The sequence below is a fragment of the Cololabis saira genome, chromosome 4 (assembly GCF_033807715.1).
Source record: "Cololabis saira isolate AMF1-May2022 chromosome 4, fColSai1.1, whole genome shotgun sequence".
In the NCBI taxonomy this organism is placed as follows: Eukaryota; Metazoa; Chordata; class Actinopteri; order Beloniformes; family Belonidae; genus Cololabis; species Cololabis saira.
In genome coordinates, this window is record NC_084590.1 from 21282435 (window position 1) to 21301751 (window position 19317).

Below are 19317 nucleotides of genomic sequence, written 5' to 3' on the forward strand. Positions count from 1 at the left end.
TTTATTTTACTACAGAGGCATTGGTTAGAAACAGGAAATGTGTAGAGACTGAAGAGCCTAAAATGCATCGGATTTCCAATGAAATTACAGGTCACATTTGATTAGTTTAAATTGGATGTACCCAAGGTAAACCTTCAGGTCAATTTTCATTCATCCAAATAACAACTGACAAGGTCACATCATCACATCTAATATAGTGCACATTCAGTAATTATATTGTAAAATCTGAGTTGTTGGTTTTAGCTCAGTCTATTCCAGTGAGTGCATGTCTGCCCTGTAGAACCTGCAGTAGACAAGAAGAGACTTTCAGATCAGATTTTATAAGAAAAAGGGACAATAACATGATCCCTTATGCATTATCTGAATGAAATCAGTGTCTCTGCAGATACAGGCAGAAATACTGAAATTAAATTGGACCAGATGTTTGTGGGAACCATCAGTACTACATCAAGTGCAATTTTGTTGCTGTAGATACCACATATGGTATTTCATAACACAAGCCTAAACGTTGGAGACTACATTAATAGTCAATTTTTTAAATGTAAAAATAGGAATAATCAGAAACAGTATTTGTGAAACTGAGAAATGTCATACATCCTTGGACTGAAGCAGGTTTTCCCAGGGCGTAAAGTAGATTTTATGAAATGAAATGAAAAAAGTAGATAAACAGAGGAAGTAAATAAATCTCCTCACCTGATGTATTTTTTTTTTTTTTAAATATTGGTTGTCATCATGGGTTTACATATTGATATGTTAAAACCATAATGGATTTGTTCTAAACAAAATCAATACACTGTATATTAAGTTTTGTTGTCTGAGAGATCAAAAAGTAATTTCTTCCCAGATTATGTTTTTAAGATAAGATAAGATAAGAAATCCTTTAATAGTCCCCCAGAGGGGGACTATTAAAGGATGATAAGTAAAATATGCAGGGCTTTAACATTTCTGTTGAAAGTGGTTTTCCTATTTGTGATCTTGCAGCAGATCTAAAGGTCTTCTTTAACCCATTCTGTGTAACAATACCACTTGTGACCAAATGGGGGGACACAGATCTGCTGTGTTGGACAAAGAGCCACATACAATATGAGTTGGGATGATACTCCTAGGTGTGGAGCAACCCATACCTGGCCACACATAACAACCAGAAACTAAGACATACATTTCCATGTGATATGATGCCACCTTGTTGCAAGTAGTAGTATTCTACAATTTATCAAACCGGAGGGCAAATATAGTGGTTGAAATATCCCACTCTGAAGGAGTTTTGAAAATGAAAAAAATGAAAACATCTCTATAAAAGCTTCAGAACTTACGTAGGGAATACCAGCTTCCTTCATGTCTCTGTATAGATTTTGTATTTCTGAGTCATTGGCATAACCATAGCGACACAATTGGAATCCAAGCGACCAATAAGCAGGCAGAACAGGTCGTCCAACCAGCTGTGAAGAAGAAATAAAACAAGGAAGTCAAAACAGTTAAACACTGAAAAAATAGTTGCTTTGCAGAAAATGGAAGCGCCTCTATGTTTGATTTGTGTGTGTGTGTGTGTGTGTGTGTGTGTGTGTGTGTGTGTGTGTGTGTGCGCATGTGTGTTTCATATTGGCCAAATGAGATAAAGCAATGAAGCGAGGAACTCCCAGCTGCTGCAGTCCATCAATAGGAGTCCAGGCCACTACTGAAACACACATGAACACATGGCTAAGGACACACAAATGAAACAAACCCAAAGTCCAAGAAGACTTACTGCAGTGTACTGCTGAACAACCATTTCAGGTGTTGGTCCGAGGATCATGTAGAAGTCCAGAATGCCTCCAATAGTTCGATAGGTTAAAGCTGGGACTGGCAGGAAAGTCACATCTGGACAAAATGCGTATGTGACTTTTATTAAACATATATCCATACATGGTAAGACGTGTTATGTAAATATGGTTTGTATGTATCCTGTGCTATATTTGTAAATAAAGAAATGCATAAATCCTGGATTGGTGGTGGGTGTGTGTGCAGGCAGAGTGTAGATCAACAAACACAAGTACAAAGAAAATGATCTTGCTGTCACTTTTATAATATTAAGAAGATATAAGCTCATATATAATAATTAGATGCCACCAATAAAAGGTCAGGACACGCAGGACAGGCATCCTTGTGTTATGTTGTTTTTTTTAATAGGTAAACGTTTTAATCATTTGGGAGCTAATGATACCAATTGTCACGGTTTTGAAAGAAACATCTGTTTATATTCTTGGTGAGAATGAGATTTCAGCTGCGCAGTCTTCCATGATCTTTACCAATGATGAATTCACAAAACATTTTTGTTTAATTTCTGGAAACATCCAGGTGTTTGTGTTCAGGAGGTTTTAATTAAAGGTTCATTAAATTGGGCTCCATGAAATGGGCATAAGGCTTTTTCCCCCTTGTTATAAATCCATTTATAAGTTATGATATGATTAATCTGGCGCTGACACAGCTTGGATGGACATTGGCAAACAATGATCCGCCCTGATACAGGACTGTCTCAGAAAATTAGAATATTGTGATAAAGTTCTTTATTTTCTGTAATGCAATTAAAAAAAAAAAAAAGTCATACATTCTGGATTCATTACAAATCAACTGAAATATTGCAAGCCTTTTATTATTTTAATATTGATGATTATGGCTTACAGCCTAAGATTAAGATTCCCAGAATATTCTAATTTTTTGAGATAGGATATTTGAGTTTTCTTAAGCTGTAAGCCATGATCAGCAATATTAAAATAATAAAAGGCTTGCAATATTTCAGTTGATTTGTAATGAATCCAGAATGCATGACATTTTTGTTTTTGTAATTGCATTACAGAAAACACAATATTTTCTGAGACAGTCCTGTATATATTTTTTTATTTTAATGAAAGATTCAATTAAGTTGTGCCTGTTCTTTGTATATACATTTGCAGGCAAGTATTACTGGTCACGAAGCACGCACAAAAAATTGGAGATAAGTGCAAAGTTCACATTGTGTTCTGAAGGCTTTACACAACGCTCCCTAGAAGTGTACTTGTGCTACAAACATAGACGACAGCTTCACTTATCAACTCATAAATACTCACCGGACAAGTAATTGAGTGGTATTATCTGTACACGAGATGATGGCTGATTGTATCTGTTGTAAGTGTTTGTACTGTCTATGCGAATGGCCGTATTACTTTCTAAGTGTGTGTGCGTACGTGTGTTTCTCTTACCCATGGCATTGCTGTTTAGCAGCAGCACACCATGAGCATCAGTGGTGGTCTCAAGGCCCATGTAGAAAGGATGTACGCCATAGCAATTCATCTTGTACTATAGAAGACAAAAACATAAGCATCAAAAGTGTGAAATTACTGAATGTTTGTTGAAATCTGTCCCCGTGTGGTCAACTCCAGACTCCCTTGTGCACCACAGTTTCCTCTTCAGCCCCTTTCTTTACCCCTGACAGTACATGTCTCATTGTATTTACAGCAGCATTGTGGTGTTATGGTGAATTTGCTCCCGGCAACAGTTTCCCATAAAAAACAACACGAGTCCTTCAGCTGTAGCCTTTGCACATTTATGTGCTAAATCGTGTTTTAAAGATAAACTGCCTGAATTGGTTAGAAAAAAAAAGTTGTGTCCTGAAATTTACCTTGATCAGTGTTCAGAGTTTGATCTGAGTAATTTCAGATATGGAACAGTAAATTGCTTTAGCATGAATGAGTGATGGTGCTGAGTGATTCTTTTCTACATAGTGACACGGTGCAAAATTTTTCAGTTTTTAGAAGAGCATGCAAGTAGACAGTTTGTGAGGAAGAGTAGATGGAAAGGTGTAGGAGAGGAGAGGAAATCTGCCACTTGTAGATGTCACCATCCTGTGACGATAACTCAAGGGACACGTTACACTCTATCAGCCGCTTGCACTTCTGGTACATAAGAAGCTGTTAAACTGCTATTCAGCGGCTCTGAGGACTGCTTCTGTCAGTGTGTCACTTTCATTTAGACGTGTGCTTTTCTTGTGCGTGTGAGTGTTGTGGCCTTGCTCTGTGGTGTGATGGTCCCAACTCCAGAAGGACAAGTCATTAGCTTATCCACCAACAGGTGGTGGCCTGTGTCAGTGTTAGCACCTTTATGTTATTTTGTTCTTATTCTCATCAAACTCTCATCACTTTGCCCCCCCCCCATTGAAAGAGTAACTTAATGTAATATGGTTTAAGACCAAGTTTCCTACATCTCCTATTTCTGTTTTTTTGTTTTTTTTTCTTCACAAGCTACATTTTATTCTCCTTTCAAGGGCTCCCATTGCATTTGTTCGAACCCTGTGCAGCTTTCTTGGGAGATCAGCTATCATGCCAGATAATACTGAGGCAGGTTGGAAACCTCTTCCTGCCTGGCCTTGACACTACTAGGAAAACAGTATAACGGTGGCTCCAATCAACAGGACCACATCAAAGACTAGTTTACACTCTATGCAGGAAGGTTGTCTACAAGTCACACCTGCAGTCTTTAGAGCAGGGGTCACCAATCCTGGTCCTCGAGGGCTGATGTCCTGCATGTTTTACATGTTTCGCTGCTTCATTGCACCGTGAAAAAAGTGACTGTGTCGTTAAGAGAATTGTGCAGACCTCAATGACAAGCTGATGACGATTATTAATTAGAATCAGGTGTGTTAAAGCAGAGAAAACTCTAAAACATGCAGGACACCGGCCCTCGAGGACCAGGATTGGTGACCCCTGCTCTAAAGAGTGTTATGTTAAATATGTTCAGCACAGAGATGCATATGAGCAAGCATAAATGTGGTGATGATGGAAATTGGCAAAACTGTAAAACCATTGTAGTTTTATTCTAGAGTCACTTTCCAAATGAAAAGCAAATGGGAAAAAAAATGGAAAAATTATATCATACTGACACCATACAGACAATAAGGCAAAGTTGCTGTTTGGTCTGATTAGACTGTTTACTAATTTATTTTTGCTGATGATGGTTTGTGACGGATTCTTAACAGTGATAAGGTATATAACTAATTTTGAGAGCATTAATGGTATATGAAATCACATTCTAAAGGTATTTTTAGCATATAAAAACAACCTGTCTACATATATACTCTTTGATCCTTCGACCATGCACACTTTCTGTAATTGGTAATGATAAAATACATAAATGCACTTGTTACTGGGTTACAAAGAGCAAAGCCTTCTTGGATTCTGAGCAAGCATCTCAAAAGCCAACCTGCAAGGAGCTCATTTTATCCCATAGGAAATTATCATTTTTTATTTATGTATTTATCGTATGTTCTTGTAAAAGCAGTCATGTGGTCTAGTGTGACACTTACACCAGGAGGCTGGTCTTTGGAGAACATGCCCCAGGTGTGGTAGTTAAGATCATGTTTAAAGGAGGGGTGCTCCGTTTCTCCAAATCCGTAGACAAACTCAGATGACAGTCGAGTTGATATTTGGATGAACATGTCTGAGAAGGTAAAACCTGGCATGGAGGAGTCCCACCTGAGAGACGGGAAGAATTAGCAGATCAACGAGGAAGAAAATGTTAGGGTGAGTTTTTGTCAAAGGATTTTATTCCCAGTAACTCTCTTGAAATAAATGCAATGGCTCACAGGAACTCCAGGCTTCCCATCAACTAATTTTTTTAATTAATAGAACTTCAACTGATACATAAAAGAAAAAAAAAACAAAAAAAAACATAAAAAAATATCAAATATGAGGGCTTCAACACAAAATGGTGTCATACTTGCAGGCTGACGTGAATAAAGGGAACTACTGTACACACGGATATTCAAAACATTTTTCTGGGCAAAGCTGATTACACAGGAGCACTGACACGTTAATATGAAAGGGGAAAAAAACAAAGAAACTGACTCATTTGTATGATGGAAATACTCACAATGTGGTTCCTGTGCGTTTCCTTATTACCTGGATGCCGAATGGGTTGTTACTAATAGAGACCTTGTAATGGCGCTTGGTCTCATCAGTCTCGGGAGTTTCAGGAATTGACAGCGGCACAGGTACCTCATAGCGATTATTTGTCGGGTCGAAGATCTGGACATGGAAGAGTTGTTATTCTGTCTGCTTGTGTTTGTCTGTGTGAAGGTTCATGTACTACTGTCATTTAGCAGAGGCATGTGAAACAAACATTCATGAAAGTACTGTGGAATAAAGAAGACAAGCATTAATAAAAACATTGACACTAAAACATTGGCAAATGGACCAAACAATAGATAAACCCAGACCTTGAATTGTAGCATGTCAGCAGTATGATAGCGAATCTCCACACGGAGCTTGTCAATGTGTGGTGAACCTGGACGGCCGCTACTCCTGTATCTCTTGGTTCGAGTGATGTCAACTGTAATGCCTGAACTGGTTAAAATAGGAGTTGCAGAAGTATATCCATAGTCTTCTGGATAAAAGCACCATGGAACACGATCAACAGTACTTGTCTACAGGAGCAAATAAAGACAAGAATCATGACATTTTCTGAATGTAGATGCATGTATATGTGATCATTACAGTGAGTAAATCTTCACCTTCCAGATGCAGCCCCTCTCCAAGCATTTGGCTTCGGTTGGATTATTTTCTGGATGGCAGTCAAATCGTCTGTCTTCCCACTTCAAAACGTAGGTCTTTCCCAGACTCAAGGAGAGGTTTCGCAAGAACAACACCTTTGTATAGGATGGATTGAAGGATAAAAACCATATCAAACATTGTTTTGATTATAAATACAAGGAACCCCTCTTTGAACTGTTCTCCCAAAACATACATCTGCATGCAGGTAGAAACAGGCCTGCTTCCTCAAGACCAAACCCTGGGCTACACACTGCACACTGTCAGATGACTAAGGCTGCTTTCAGACTATGTGACTTTCAGAGTCAGCTGTTGGGATTGCATGACTCGCTGTTTTGTAATCAGTTTTGTTTTGAAGTCACTTTACACGTCATTCATCGCCAATGGAGGGTCACGCAGTACAGGATCTGGAAGTGACTTTCAATAACTTAGTGACAGGATCTGTCCCCCAACTGATCTCCAAAACCACACTTTTTTAACAAAACAATGGAAATTAGGTGTAACTGTGTGGAAAAACGGGTGTGGTGTAATTTGAAAGTGGTCTGAGTAGGGATACTATTTGTGCAAGCTGCTTGTGCTCATTGTTCAGAAAACAACTGCATCAATATATGCACCAACTGCACATTGCTTGTGGCCTTATATCTAGCTTACAGAGCTAGTTTCAGAACACTGAGTAAAAGAATAAAACAATGCCATAAAAGTGATTTTATGCTGGCTTCCAATCCACATATGTTGGCCATGTCATATAACCCAGGATGGTTGAATATTCCACAACACAGCATTTTGTTCTTATTTGTTCTTGTGGAAGACACATCTGACCAACATACAATGTGAGAAACAACAATACATTACATCACTCTTCTTTGTTTGACCATGCCTCTTTTTGCTCATTAAAAAACTATTTAAAGCAACAATAGCAAAAAAGTGTTTGAGGATGGCCTGAAGCCACAAATCTCTCTTTAAACTAATATTCTCTCCTGGAGGAAGTAGACAAAAACACAGTATGAAAATGGGAAACTGTGTAGAATGTGATGCTTCATTGAAAAGACAATGTGTGAAACATATCACTTGGAGGGGGAGTTCCGACACAGGTTATTAACATAATTATAGATGTTGGAATATGACACCTCTGACTCCTTTGTGTTCAGAGGTGTCATATCCCAACATAAACCTTTGTTCCTTCACTGTGATGGAGGCAGACTCAATGGACTATCACCCTTCAAAATAAGTGGAGGTTTTTCAAAATAGCGCTGGAGATCATGCCTGTACAATTACATCATATAATTGTATGATTTATTTATACACATGATTTATGATTTGGATGCCATATAGCTACAGAACGACACTGTACTCTTTTGTAAAAATCTTTATATTAACTTTTTGAGGCAACCAGCTGCATTCGACCACCAGTCAATTTAAGTGAGTTGTTTTCACCAAACAAGGGTCGGGGATAATATACTAAGAAAAAGGCCCTAAGATGTGTCGTTGTCATCTATGTTCAAGATGTTCTCACATGGTTTGAAGCGATGCATTATAGTGTGCTTTGACTTTGGCATGTTTTACATGAATTCCAACTGCTAGTGTAAGGGGAAAATGTTATAAGTTTACAAATTTGTCAAGTGATTTGAACCAGAGCAATATAACTTAGTTATGAACTCTTCACCAGGAACAGCGGATTACACAAAAGACTTTTGATTAATGGCTACATGTGTGAGTGACCAGATAGACCTTAGGAATCTGTACAAGCGCATTTGTGGTTATGCAGTTAATGGCATATGTGCAGATACATGAATACACAAGCCCACAAAACATTATTAGACATCTTTTTTTCACTGGGCCTCTTGACATTTTACAGATTATTGTATTTTGCTTATCACCAGAAGAAGCATTTACTGCTAACTTTTCTGTTTCAGTCTTGCATTTGCTTTCCCTTCAACGTAATACAAATTGCTATCATTTCTTACACTTAACTTAGAGGGCAACCTTGAAATGTACTGCTATCGTTTAATTTCAGGCCTTATTAATATAAATGACATAAGGGTGGCTGTGCAAGAAACCATCCAGCCAACATCGTCCCCATTAAAGTAAATCATAGTTTTTAATGACAAAATATTTGGTAAAAAGTATTTTCACAGTTTTAGTTATTATCCAGTTTAAGTGTTCACACATTCCCTGGCTGTGATGAGATCTTATATTAATATGGAATGCCACGTTATCAAGTTGATATGGCAAACAGGTAATCAAACTGAGGCCTATTTAGATTCTGTAGATGCCAATTCAACATTTATTCTAAACGATTTTCCTGGGTGAATTCTGTAGGCAGGTCTTGCCCTGAAAGGAAAGCTCTCTTCCTTATGAATGTTTTGCTGTGTTTAATAGTCCGCTGCCAACTTTGCATGCTGCATCGTATTTGTGAGGTTGGAGTGGGTACATCAGTTCCCTTTTCCACAGAAAAAAAAAAACTTAAATAAAAACAAAGCTCTCAGCTAGGCTGACATGTAGAATTGCTTTAGGATAAGAGACCAAAACCAAAGAGTTACATGATTGTAAAGTGGTTTGTACAGCTAAGGGGAAAACCACAATCAGGTGATAATTCTCTACTGGTTTGTAAGAAGGCAAAAACAAAGAAACCCTGATGACTTTTCAGCTGATGCGAAGAAATAACTCAGTGCATTTATTTATTTATTTTCATAAGAAAATCTGTGAGATTACCTCCTTGGCTACATCATGGAATATCTGGTCATTTGTCAAGGTGCTAGTAATGTTCGCTCCACTTTCAGTGTTAACTTCAGTCACAGAGATGGATGATGGAGCATCTGGCAATCCGAGGATTGCAATGTCATCAAAGTTGAGGGTATTTGGGTCTGTGTATCCAGCATGGGTCACCTTCATTGTCAGTACCCACTGCAGGGAAACAGAAACAGAAGCACATACCTATTTTTTTAAGGTATTTATGGCACTTCAAACTCCCAAACTGACTAGTACTAAAACTGGCTTCTGCAAGATAAAAAAAAAACAACCAAACTAACAGAATCAATTCCAGGGTAGTACAGTCACTGCTTACATTGTTTATACTCATAAATACTGATTTCCCTAAAACAACTGATGCAATACATTTCCTTTGAGTAAGAAAAAGATTATTCTCACAAATTAAATATGAAACACAAACTTCATTTCAAGGCATCACAGGAACATGGAACCCTTGAGTCAACAAAGCTTTGACAGAGCAACAGGGATTAATCAAGCCTGATGATCTTGACTAGAAGAGCCAAAAGCATCCAGTGATGGGTTTTTATTTTTCAACTTCATCTCAGGTCAGAGAGAACATGAGGGTTTGATTTGAAGAGAGGGACCAGGTGCTTATGAGAAACTTACATCTGTGAAAGAGAAACTGTAGTGAAGGTAGTTTCCATTCTTAACTGTCTCTGTAAAAGAAACAAATACATGCAGGTGTTAATGTTTGTCATGCTATCACACAGAGGAGTTTCTGAACCCAGTTTGTTATTCTTTGTGAGCTGACTGACACTATTTGAAAATGTTTTTCGACAATTCTTTTGGCTCTAATACCTAATTGCTTCCATTATGAGAAAAAAAAGAATGCTTGTGATCAGTAGTAGAATAATAACACAATTCTGTCTCTCACACAAACACATTTTGACAAATGAGAAAGCAGCAATACCTCGAGAGTCTCCATCATCCCAGAAGAGTTCCCCTGCTGCCTGTTTGTTGTCATCAAGAGCAACAATCAAACCCATGGGGTTGCGCCGACTAATAGCATAGATAAACACAAAAGTACAAACACTATACAGTAGGTACATGCAGTTATGGTTTAGTGAATCAAACAAATGAAATCAATGAAGTGGAATATGAAACATTTATGACTATACATTTGTTGTATGGGTGTACCTGTATGTGGTGGTGACATCAGGCCTCTGTGTGGGGAGAATCCCACCACCTCTGATGTGCAGGCCAAGCTTGTCACCTGGTAGATGCAATTCAACATGCATCTTACGGTCTCGCAGTCGTTCCATCTGATTGATCAGGCAATAAAATATATTTACTCACTGAAGCCTACCGCCCTTTTGTCAAGACAATCTCTGTGATACACCTCAAGGTGAGGTGAGTGGCCATAACTTTCTACAAGCCTGAGCAGGCAAAGGCAGGCTTTGGGCTTGCGTTAAATTGCAGTCTATACATCACAGTTTCCCTTTTCCCGAGACCCCTTTAAGACAAGCTGATATGCAGGAAATACCTGTGTTTGGCATTGGTTTATATAAATCTGGGTCTGTGGGGTTCTTCAGATCTGCCTGGGATGCTTCCAAAATTGCTTTGCAATAAAATGCACTAAATAGTTATTTTAGTAGTTCCAGCTTTCAGTGAATGTTTTTATGTTGTCAAGTTGTTTTAACAATGAGATATTATTTGTTATTTCAAAACTTGACAGTTTCTTTAGGCTTTTATGAAACATCTGGGTGGATCTTTGTATTAGCTCATTAGAGAGGGTGGAGTCACTGACTGACAGCCACTGACTTCACTCCAGGTTTTTATTCCACAAGGAGGAGCTCTTTTGAAAGAGGTGTAAAAGCTTACTATCCCCCTTCGAGGTACAGCAAATTCAGCATTATGTAAAGTTGAATGGAGATGAAGATGGGGAGGCTGAATAACGCTCTGATCTAGGTCTGTGATGTCATGACTCCCTGCATACCCTAATGGCTAATTGAATCAGAAAAGAAGTTGGCCATAACAAACCAAGTGATACATATTTTGAGCTGGTACAGTATGTTACATTTATACGTGGCATTTCTGTATACTTCTTTTTTTTTTAAGAAGTGGGCAGAGATGGTCAGGCTCAGAAAATCAGTTACTGATAGTAGCAACCTTTTCAGTAAAAGTAGAAAGCAAACTTTTCTGCAGTCAACCCAGTGGGTGGCTGAGCAGGGGGTGGAGAGAGAAGAAAGTTAAATACTATGAAGGGTTGTTGGGTGTTGGGAGCATTTTGGATTGTGTTCTGGTAAAAGGCTATCTTGGGAGCCTTTAAGGTGAAAAATGAACAGTTTTGTCGGTAAACAGACAAATTAGTGTGCTCATTTGATTCGCACCACTTTCTTTTTGCTGCCGTTAAGTCCATCTCTGTGATTCCTCAGAACCTCTGTGAGCCATGGACTGGGAGGTTTCTGTCCAGCTGGTTTGGACACCAGGGGACAGAGTCTATGCAGAGAGGAGGCGATCGAGCAGCAGAGTGATACTGTAGCCCAGTGGTTCCCAAACTTTCTGTGCCCAAGGCACACCAAAGGACAAATAAAAATTTCAAAGCACACCTATTGTGCAAAATAGCCTTATAACACGTGTTATCACTAATATCATCTGTTTATCTGTTAAGTTCATTATTTACTAATGCCAAATAAGATATGACAAAGACAACTTTTCTACTCATGAAATATTTATTAACAAAATACTTCACAAAAATATTTAAACTTTATCAAATTGGGCTTCATCAAACACACCCATTTCAGGAGGATTTTTTAAAATAGTTTTTAGATAAAGAGTTTGCCTCTGTATTATGGAATGGGTGCATTCCAAGTAGTATATAGTAAATTAAAATAATTATTTTTGTCTAGTTGTATACTATATTGCAGTAGGCTATGGTTGTCACAAAATCCCACGGCACACTTGGACTTGCCTCAAGGCACACCAGTGTGCCGCGGCACACAGTTTGGGAACCACTGCTGTAGCCTCATTAACAGATAGTTTGGAGAAGTCTGATTGGGAAGGGACTGTAGAGCAGATCTCATCACACAACTGTGTAGGTCTGAGAGATTGTAAGTTTCTGGGGTAGGAAACCATCTTTGGAGTCAGGTGATTGACATGAGGAAGGGACAAGAAAAAATGTATCCAGGAAGTGTTCTGAGAGTTGCAGTGGTGTGACATGCACGTCAGCTGTAGTGCAGTTTCTGGTCAGCATCATGTCAAGCTTTGTGTGTTTGTGGAGTCTAGACCAGTTTTACATTGAAAAAGTGGATGAGACACAGAAAATCTGTGCTTGTTCAGCCAAAGTTAATCAAATTATCTCTTTTACACAGGATTTTCCTCTTAAAATCACTGCAGACAAACAATATTCAGATAATAAACTGAAGGTACTGAGTCCTTTTATGAGGATATTTAATGTTATCTCTACATAATAATGATGCAAATTTATCCCACTTTAGAAACATTTCAACAGGTTTCCCTTATTGTCACTCCTTCTATGCTTCTCACCTTTTATTTCTCAAAGGATCCCAACAGTGTACAGTTAATTTCTGATCCCCTGAGGACTGAATCCTCAGACCTGTCTGAAACTATTTAAAACCCTCTTCCTTCAGTCTCCTCTCATTCCCCTTCTCCATACTACCTTCCCTACATCCTGTTATTTTCTCTTGTTGTGCTCTAATTCTTGTTTTATCCCATTTTCAACCATTCCCACTGAGGGTGTACGTGTGTGTATTTCTGTGTGTGCTTGTATCATTTCATGCTGTACACTATGGGTGTGTGTGTGGGCTGAAGTTAGTGAAGCGTCTATAAGCAATTTCAGATCCTATCTTCCCCTCATTGTCTGCCTTAAGGAGGTCTTCTCAAGGCTTGTCTTCTCTTCCTCTCCTTAAACTTGCTGTCTAATCCTCTCATCTTCCCACCTTTTTACAATCTGCAATTCCCCCCCTTTTCTCATCTTCACTTTAGTCATTGATTTTCCTTACTCACCAAGCACTTTTTTGTCCCGTATTTGCTTTATTTTGTTCTATTCCATCCATCCAATGTGGGTTTTTTAATTTTTCTTCTTTGTTTCATGTTATGACTTGCTTTTTACGGCCATTTTTACTACTAATAATACTCCCTGTCCTACTCCCACCCTCTACCCAGATTGTTGCAGGGAACCAACCAGGACAAGGCCCTGGCGGCAAGAAAACTAATCTAATCGTTCATCTGATCAGTGGGTGCTTTACATCGCCACAGTGAAGCCCAAATAAGGTCCCAAAGGAGCTCAGGACCTCTTTTATCTCTCTGTCAGGGAGATAGTCTCTCTCGTCTTTCCCTTGTTCCCTCTCCCTTTGTCCTCACTCCCACTTTGCCTTATCACACTGGTCTCTCAGTCTCAAACAAAGAACTTCAGGCAACGATTTCCATGTGAAATATGTTGCTTGTATTTGTGGTAGTGGGGGAAGTCCATTTACATTGCTTCTGTGTTAGCATGAAAACAGACAAAACCAAATGTTTGAAATTGTCTACAGCTGGTCACTTTGTCTGGGGCTACCTAGATCTGAATATATCCTATTCAGAGGGCCAATCCTATTTGAATGGTACTGTGACCAGATCAGAGTAGAATGACCCAGGCTCCCCTCTCTTAGTATTAATATTCTTAATATTGCTGTAGCCTGGAAGTGGGTTGTGGAAAAGCTGTGGTACATCCGAAGGTAGAGGGGATGGAGCGGAGTTGAGTGACTGTCTCCACCCCCTTAAAGTTAGGCTAAGTATTTCCATATGTAAATGACATACATATGACATTCATATGAAACATCAACATAAAGAGATGGCTCATTCATACCCCTCCCTCCAGATCAAGCAAAGAAAACAGTCTCAATCATACTCTCCCAGGCCTTTCTCCAACACTCACCCATTCCATGTGCATTAGCACAAACCTTCACCTAGTCAGTGAGTGACTAAAGCAATGTTTGCAATGGTTTGAGGGCAGATTACCCTGACTCTGTTTTGTTTTTACTGTATGAGAGCTGTTTTCTCCTTAGTTTTTCACCATGTACTTGCGAGATTGGAAGCTAGAGGATGGTGAGGGGATGTTAGATTAATGTGACAGAAATTGTTCTAGGTTATTGATTGCATAGAATCACTTACCCTACCTTTAAATCAGCTTCTCCAAACAGCATTTTAAAGACGGGTATTTTGAGCAAATCTTGTCACAGAGATTGCATTAAAATCTCAGGAAATTAAAACCTTTGGGGAAAAAAGATGGGAAAAGCTCCTGTCCTGTAATAATATTTCTCCATAAAAGAGCAAATGAAACATTAAAAAGTTCATTCTAACAGCTGAATTACAGTTAAAAACCCACGTTTAATGCGTTATCTTTTTGATAATGTTGTAAGATCCTTATCATTTAAAATTAAGCTAAGATATTTTGCAATAGCTGCTATAAGTGTCCAGATAAAAATACCTGAAAGCAATGTAAAATTTAATTTGCATGTCTAAATAAAAATTGTGGAGAATGCAGAATATCCCTACCGTTTCATAGTCATACCATACAGCATCTGGCATATATGCCCTCAGTCTGTCCACATTCTGCAGAAAAAAAGGGGAAAAAATGCATTAGTTATTTTATTCATGTCCAAAAAAAACAAAACAACGTTAAGTCTAACATTATCTGCTTGTTTTGCAAAGTCAACATAAAAAGGCCCCAGCTTGTTTGTTTTTTGTGAAAACAAGCATGCATTTGATTTGTGTTGTATGGTTGGTAATACATGCTGCTGCTCACTGTACCAGTTCTGACAGTTTAATCTTACAAGGCTAAACATTAAGAGAGAAGCTATAATACGCAACAAAAGAAGTGAAGCTATAAATCAATGCAACCTCATAGTAAAAAAGAAGATCAAATGTCCCCATCTAAAAAGGCTATTTTAACGCCGCCTATCATCTAATATAAAGTTTTCTACAAAGCCCTCGTGACATTTCATCCATGGTGCTATGATGCAACAGATGATGGAAAAGACAGCACCAAGAGACGATTGATGGGTGACAGCATTTGATGACTTAAGGTAGTGGACAGACGGGGCAATCAATAGACATACGCCCAGCCTTTGATAGCACTGTCACTTTCCTGTGCTCTCTGACAGTGCAGAACAGAGGTAAAGAGGGATATAAACACAGAGGACACAGCAAAAGAAAGAGCAAAAACTACATGTCCTTAAAAAAAAATACTATACTGTGAAATACTCTTGTCAACTACATAAGCCAAGGCCGTCTGTCAAAGGCACTGGTATACTCAGGTCTATACATCTTTTGTTTATATGGTTCTGCCTTTTATGAACTACCGCAGTAGATTTCAAATAAAACAAAGACATGATCTGCTCTAATTTAAGCAATTTCACTAAATTATGGCATTTACCACTTAGAAAATGAAAGCAATTGTTCGCAAAATTTTCTGGGCTCAAAAGCATTTGGAAAAAAATATCTAATTTTAGATATCACCTTAACTAATGTGAAAGAGTGTATTATTTGTTTTGCAGGCATCAGACTTGCCTATAGCAGACTGGACGCATAGACACTATATGGAGATTAAAAAGTGAGAAAAGAAAAGACGTTTAGGAACGGGTTCATCTGGTGGGAAGACTAACTCTTTTTTTCTTCACTTCAGCCTTTCTAACTTTAGAGACCAGGGGCAAAAAAAAGATAGAACACAATGAACAAAAATGAAGGACATATAAAGAATGTCTGCAAATCAGAAAAGAAAACTCAGAAAAGTATGTGTCAAACAAGAAATGTAAAATATGATGAAGAAATATTGGCATAATTTCCTTCTAACGAAATTAAATGACCTAATGTCCCATTTGAGTTTCTAGACTGGCAGTTTGACGCAGATCACCTGTCACCCCCGTGGCATGGCCTGTAGGATGATAGCTTGGGGAAATGAATGCTCCTTCTACACCTCGTTTTCTGGTGTCTGATTTGCTTGTGGCGCCTATCATTCACTCAGCAGACTAATGGGAAGGGTCTGCAGGACATAGGATGCCTGCTAACTGTAATTGAGATGGACAAGCTATAAGCCTGAATCCTCGTATGGGGCTCTGAAGCTTAGGTAGTCATAAGGTAAGATTTGATCAGGTGGACAAAAGATTCACAGTGGCAGAAAATTCAATGGCAGCTGGGGTGACAGGGGGGAAAAAAAGCCACAGATAGAAAGTGTTAGAGAGTGTTAGAGAAAGATTTGATGCAATGGAACGTGATCACAAGGGTGAGCTGAGGGCAACTGATTAACAGGACTCAGATGGGAGTTAACATTTGATGAAAGGATGAGCTGAAATGAAGAGAGAGTGATCGGCATGAGGACAGAGTACAGTTCAAGACCAGAGGGGACAGCAGACAGGGACCGCATCCGGGAGATCCTCTTAGTTTATCACAGAGATCAAGGCGAAAGCATCGACTGATTTGAACGATATAGAAAGAGCATCATTAAAGAAATGCAGAGGGAGGCAGACAGTTGAATAAACAGCAAGAGAGATGAAACAACCACAAAAGCCTGGCACAGCTGTTACATCGAGTAGGCACTTTGTTTTCATTCTGGATTAAACCACAACACCACAGCTGAGTGGCTCTCGCATTGACAGCATACAAGATGGGTATAACCATGCTTATATCACAGATCATTTTATAGACTTTCATTTGGAGACCATATGGTTTGCATTTTGTGTTCTTGCTATTTTGAAATCAGTTGTTACAAATAAGCAACAGATCATTCAAATAACATGTAAATCAAAAAGTCCAATATAAAACAAAAACGTCATAGTAAACTGAAAACTGTACTGTAGAACTTAATTTTTTCAAATTGAAACTACTAAACAGCCTTCCTTCTTGACCCCATTCCTAATCAACTTCATTTTAAAAGTTGGACATGATGATTTTTATTTCATTCAAAACGTTTTTAAACGTTCATCCATGTGCTAACCTCTGCGTAAATGTTACTTACATAACAGTGTTGTCCAAAGGTTTGAGTGGTATTGAGGCAGTGTTTAATAATTTATTTTCATTTTCTATCACCTGGAAGGAGAAAAAAACCCTATCATTATAATGATAGGGTTTTCACACTGTATATTTAAGATGGAATTTAACTATACTTCCAGAAAGTTCAGAAATACCATGACTTCTGTTGCCATTGGAGACCATTGTTGCACTGTATAATATTAGCACAGTGGGATTCCCAAATCATCAGATGCCGCTGTTTTGACCTTGATGAGTTTTTTTATTTTTACCACATGCCTCTTATCTTATCTGCAGGCTGGCATTGTTACACACGGGCAGAATATGCAGCAATTATCTTTCTGTAGAGTTTCCTTGTAAGAAAACAGCTAGGTCCATTATGCTAGCTCAAGGGACAGTTGGTGATTAACAGAACCTTGTGCTAAACGGACTTGGAGCTTTTTTTAAATTTGTTTATGTTGTTTGTGGTCTTGTTAGGTTGTAATTGGGGGTGGCTGACATGATGGTGTAATTCATCATGTGAACATCAGTAATTGATTCTATATTCAAATTGTCTCAGTTTCTCACTGTCACCCTCTGACAAGGGTAAAAGCAGTACGCAAATGTTTAATCCATTCATTTCTACGTTTATGTAATGTCTTGGAAATCATTCATCACGTGTCCTCAGCTTCACAAGCAAGGTCATGAATGCCCTAATCGTAGATAAGGCTGATACTCTGCTTTATTCAATTATCACAGCACATTTATGGCTTACTTCTAAAGAGAAAGAAAAAGAGGCAGCTGGTAATAATTGATTCCAAGCCCTAATTTACCCTGTAATAATAGATTTCGTTTTATCCTTTCCTGTTTAAAACTATAGAATCTGCTGCTGAGCTGTGTCTCTGGATGGGATTTCTGTTAAATAGGAGCATTTATCTTCATTCGCAAAAATAACATCCTATCCAGTCACCTTTGTTTTGCTTGCACTCAATGTGGTTCAAACTCTCAGGCATTAAAGGGAATAAAACAAAACCTCCAAAAACTTTCTTACAATCACACTGATGAAATTTATTTTACTCCCGGCTCCACAATGAATCCAGTGCACTTTCCACTATTTTGTTATTCACAAGAGGCCATGCTAAATTGCAAATTATTATTCAAGCCACTTTATCATAACACCAATCACTTCATGTGCATATACATACATTTATATATAAATGCATGTACAGGCACACACACTTTACATGTGCACACACACACAAACACACGCAGAGAGGCATACACGCACAAACACACTTATAACTCCACTTCTAATCTACTAGTAATGAGGTCAGTGCTCTCATTAGAAGTCAGAGAAAAGAGGGAGGATTTGAAAGAGAGAAGAAAGAAGGATGAGAGAAGGGGAGGGCAACAAAGAAAAATCCCATGTCACATTTTCCCACTGGAGGTCAGGGTGTTTGTGTGTATGTGTGTAAAAGTAGCTGATCATCTCATCTGTAGCTCACCACATTTCTTCCTGATTTACAAGCACATTTTTAGATGACAGAATCTGCATTTAGATATGATACACAACACGCATGTATATGAGTATGAATGAATGAGTATGTTCATTAAAATGTGCCTATCTATATGGGTATTTATGGGTATCTATTTAGTTAATATTATTAGTTTCTTACTGGATCCAGTACAGGTGAGATGAGCAGGTGTTTGCCCCAAAGGAACTGACGATCCACCTCCCAGGTGGCGCTATCATTGTAGAACCTTAGAAGTCACGAGAATAGAATCATTAACACATTGATATTGTACAGGCATATTCATATACAGCCATACAGACTTTCCTGGATTCAGCTGAAATTGCAAGATATTTATTCCAACATTTAGGATATTGGAACTTACTGGATCCTATGCTTTTATAGGTTTGAATGCTTTCTTTGATGATACTTATTAAGCAGAGAGGGATAATCCTTTTTTTTGGGCGAACCGCTCTCTCAGCAGAACCAGTCATTGCTGCTCAGATTCTTTGAGAGCATCTTCAAAGACTCAACAA

At 38.4% G+C, this 19317-nt stretch overlaps 1 protein-coding gene across 2 annotated transcripts in view; it reads right to left on the reverse strand.

The window, feature by feature from the left end:
• Positions 1 to 19317, reverse strand: part of si (sucrase-isomaltase) — a 75580-nt gene that overhangs the window by 19007 nt on the left and 37256 nt on the right. For both annotated transcript variants that reach the window (XM_061719127.1, XM_061719129.1), the window contains exons 19-31: positions 18947 to 19031; positions 14823 to 14879; positions 10464 to 10588; positions 10237 to 10325; positions 9933 to 9982; positions 9270 to 9461; positions 6521 to 6655; positions 6227 to 6433; positions 5881 to 6035; positions 5315 to 5483; positions 3216 to 3312; positions 1745 to 1857; positions 1314 to 1439 (exon numbers count right to left, since the gene is read on the reverse strand). In XM_061719127.1, the coding sequence (XP_061575111.1) occupies positions 1314 to 1439; positions 1745 to 1857; positions 3216 to 3312; positions 5315 to 5483; positions 5881 to 6035; positions 6227 to 6433; positions 6521 to 6655; positions 9270 to 9461; positions 9933 to 9982; positions 10237 to 10325; positions 10464 to 10588; positions 14823 to 14879; positions 18947 to 19031 (1600 nt within the window). The remainder of the gene's footprint in view (positions 1 to 1313; positions 1440 to 1744; positions 1858 to 3215; positions 3313 to 5314; positions 5484 to 5880; positions 6036 to 6226; positions 6434 to 6520; positions 6656 to 9269; positions 9462 to 9932; positions 9983 to 10236; positions 10326 to 10463; positions 10589 to 14822; positions 14880 to 18946; positions 19032 to 19317) is intronic.